The sequence below is a fragment of the Papaver somniferum genome, chromosome 4 (genome assembly GCF_003573695.1).
Source record: "Papaver somniferum cultivar HN1 chromosome 4, ASM357369v1, whole genome shotgun sequence".
Classification (NCBI taxonomy): Eukaryota; Viridiplantae; Streptophyta; class Magnoliopsida; order Ranunculales; family Papaveraceae; genus Papaver; species Papaver somniferum.
In genome coordinates, this window is record NC_039361.1 from 22,245,754 (window position 1) to 22,249,085 (window position 3,332).

At 40.4% G+C, this 3,332-nt stretch overlaps 1 protein-coding gene across 1 annotated transcript; it reads left to right on the plus strand.

Annotated features, from left to right (window-relative positions):
* Positions 1-510: 510 nt before the first annotated feature.
* Positions 511-2,528, plus strand: LOC113274924 (probable inorganic phosphate transporter 1-3). Its single transcript, XM_026524339.1, has one exon. The coding sequence runs from the start codon at positions 648-650 to the stop codon at positions 2,262-2,264; it is 1,617 nt and encodes a 538-aa protein (XP_026380124.1). The 5' UTR covers positions 511-647; the 3' UTR covers positions 2,265-2,528.
* Positions 2,529-3,332: the final 804 nt, after the last annotated feature.

Below are 3,332 nucleotides of genomic sequence, written 5' to 3' on the forward strand. Positions count from 1 at the left end.
TGATCCGACTCATTACATCTGGCTAGATATGCGCCCAACAACCTAGGTACAAAACGGTATCTGACTCAAATATCTCCGAGAGTCGCATATATGGGTCGAGTCAAATCTCAAGTCAAATATTGACTGGATTGAGTTAGATACTGAGTCGGATCGAATCCCCAGTCAGACCCAAACAAAACGAGGTGTTATTCATTTTCTAATTTTAATTTTGATATTCTTGATATTGGAATATATAGCAGCTGACAGCTATGTAAGCAACTACTGCGAGGTGGGATTCCTATTCAGTGAATCCACCGGCCATCTCCATGTTGAAGTTTTTTTCTTTTTTCCATTTAGATATTGAATTGAGATTGAGATGACGTGTAGAGTTGCAGTTAAGGCATTACAGTGCATAAATGGGAATACGAAGCTTTTAATTATTGCATCGAGTTAGACATAGTTGACAAAAGATAATTGTACGAGTATAATATTTCTGAAGGATCTCTATATAATGGGAAGAGAGCTCACTGCATTCTCAAACCACAAACCTTTTTCCTTTCCTCCATTATTTCAGCAACAACAACCATCTCTCTTGCTCTCTCTTCCTCTCTTCAAACCGAAAGAGAAGGGAAAAAATATTAAGGCGAGTTCGAGAATAGCAGAAAGTCATGGTGAAGGAACAACTAGAAGTGCTAAAAGCACTTGATGTAGCAAAAACACAATTGTACCATTTTACGGCCATTCTGATTGCTGGTATGGGATTCTTTACAGATGCATATGATCTTTTTTGCATCTCTCTTGTCACCAAATTGCTCGGCAGAATTTACTACACTGTCGAAGGAGCATCAAAACCCGGGAGTTTGCCACCAAATGTTGCTGCGGCTGTTAATGGTGTGGCTCTAGTCGGCACACTTGCTGGTCAGCTCTTCTTTGGTTGGCTAGGTGATCGAATGGGTAGAAAACGTGTCTATGGTCTTACCCTACTTATTATGGTTCTCTGTTCAGTAGCTTCTGGTCTGTCCTTAGGCAACCAGCCAAAAGCAGTCATGGCTACACTATGTTTCTTCCGTTTCTGGCTTGGATTCGGAATCGGTGGTGACTACCCACTTTCTGCAACTATCATGTCTGAGTACGCCAACAAGAAAACCCGCGGTGCTTTTATTGCTGCTGTCTTTGCCATGCAAGGAACGGGTATTCTAGCCGGTGGAATTTTTTCCCTCGTAGTTGCTGCAATATTTGAGAAAATATTCCCTGCTCCGGCTTATGCAGTTGATGCGAAGGCATCCCTTCCACCAGAGGCCGACTACATCTGGCGTATAATTGTTATTTTCGGTGCGGTTCCGGCAGTTTTGACTTACTATTGGCGTATGAAAATGCCTGAAACTGCTCGTTACACTGCTCTTGTAGAGAAAAACGCAGCAAGGGCAGCTGCCGATATGTCAAAGGTTTTAAATCAGGAGCTTAAAGCTGAAACGGACATGGTAGAGAGATTAACGATGGAGCCTAGCAATTCATTTGGTTTATTTTCAAAGGAATTTCTTAAACGACACGGACTTCACTTACTTGGAACCACAAGTACTTGGTTCTTGCTAGACATAGCTTTTTACAGTCAGAACTTGTTCCAAAAAGATATTTTTACGGCAATTGGTTGGATTCCACCAGCACAAACGATGAGTGCTAGTGGAGAAGTTTTCAAGATCGCCAGGGCACAAACATTAATTGCTCTGTGCAGTACCGTTCCTGGGTACTGGTTTACAGTAGCATTCATCGACATTATCGGGAGGTGGGCAATTCAAATGATGGGTTTCTTCTTCATGACGGTCTTCATGTTTGCTATCGCATTTCCTTACAATTACTGGAGCCAAAAAGAGAACAGAATCGGTTTTGTTATTATGTACGCATTAACTTTCTTCTTTGCAAACTTTGGACCCAACAGTACAACCTTCATTGTCCCGGCTGAGATATTCCCAGCTAGGTTGCGCTCGACATGTCATGGTATATCAGCAGCTTCAGGGAAAGCTGGAGCCATCATTGGTGCATTTGGGTTTTTATATGCTGCACAGAATCAAGACAGAACTAAGACTGACCATGGGTATCCTCCTGGTATCGGAGTTAAGAACTCCTTGATCATGCTTGGAGTTATCAACTTTGTAGGTATGTTGTTTACATTCTTGGTACCGGAACCAAAAGGAAGATCTTTGGAGGAGATATCAGGTGAGAACGACGGAGACGTGGATGAGATTCCAAAGCCCCAACAAGGAAATAACAGGACAGTGCCTGTTTGATTTTCTTGGTTTGTTTAATATATTTGATTTTCAAAATACGAGTTTTATTGGTGACGTAAACCAAGAGAATAGTGAGTTAGGCAATGAAGTCTATGTTGTGAGATTACTTATGCCATTTGTTTTGTTTTTTTGAGGATTGATCTGAATTTGGTGTGCAGAAAAAACTAATTGTGTTTCGTAACTTCGTGTTATGAATCTTTTTATGTAATAAAACTTGTTGAAACGTTATTCAAATGAACAATGATGAGCTTAACGATTTCACTCTCTTCGTATTCTGATTTTCTTGGTTTATCTAATGAACCGCAAGCAACCCCGTTGAGTAAAGAATGAGAACGAAAGAAAATGACTAAGAGCAAGTCTTGTGGTGGAATCCAACCTATTCCAAGTGTGGAATCCAACCTATTCCAAGCGTGGAAAAATCATGGAATGTCAAGTCTAGTGTCTTCCAAGTTGGGGCTTTCCACAAAAAATCCAAGGAGGGTTCCATGGTTTGGTGGAAAGGTTCGTGGAATCCATCTAAACGCCAATAAGAATAGCGCTAAACGCAAATAAGATTGGCGCTAAAAAAATGCCATTAAGAATTGCGTTTTCTTTTATCCGTAGATTTAAAATGAGTTGTTGAAATCTAACGGCTGGAAAAAAAAGCTCTATTCTTAATATCGTTTTTTTAGCTCCATTCTTAATTGTGTTTTTTTAGCTCCATTAAGAATAGCGTTTCTACTATTCCACCATTAAACTTGCGCTTCCATCCACAGTTCCAAGTGCTGAGGTGACGTGGAAAATGGAAGATGGATGGATTCCACCATAAGACTTGCTCTAACACGATAACTGGATTTTGATACTTTTATCGGATGTCCTCGGAGGGACAACTAGATTCTGATACGGATACCTAAAATCAAGTGATTTATATTTACTCTTCCAAAACATGGAGATTCTGGCCGGAGACCAAAGAGTACTCAATGTTTCACAGAAACTAATTAGGAAGTCGAGGATGAACTAATTTTAGTTAGTGGTCAGCTCTAGAAGCATCAAAATTCACCTCCATCCTATGTTTCATCCTCTGCAATC

What these genes read in the sequence shown, in the direction of transcription:
- LOC113274924 (XM_026524339.1), top strand. Translation starts at nt 648, where the DNA reads ATGGTGAAGGAACAACTAGAAGTGCTAAAAGCACTTGATGTAGCAAAA.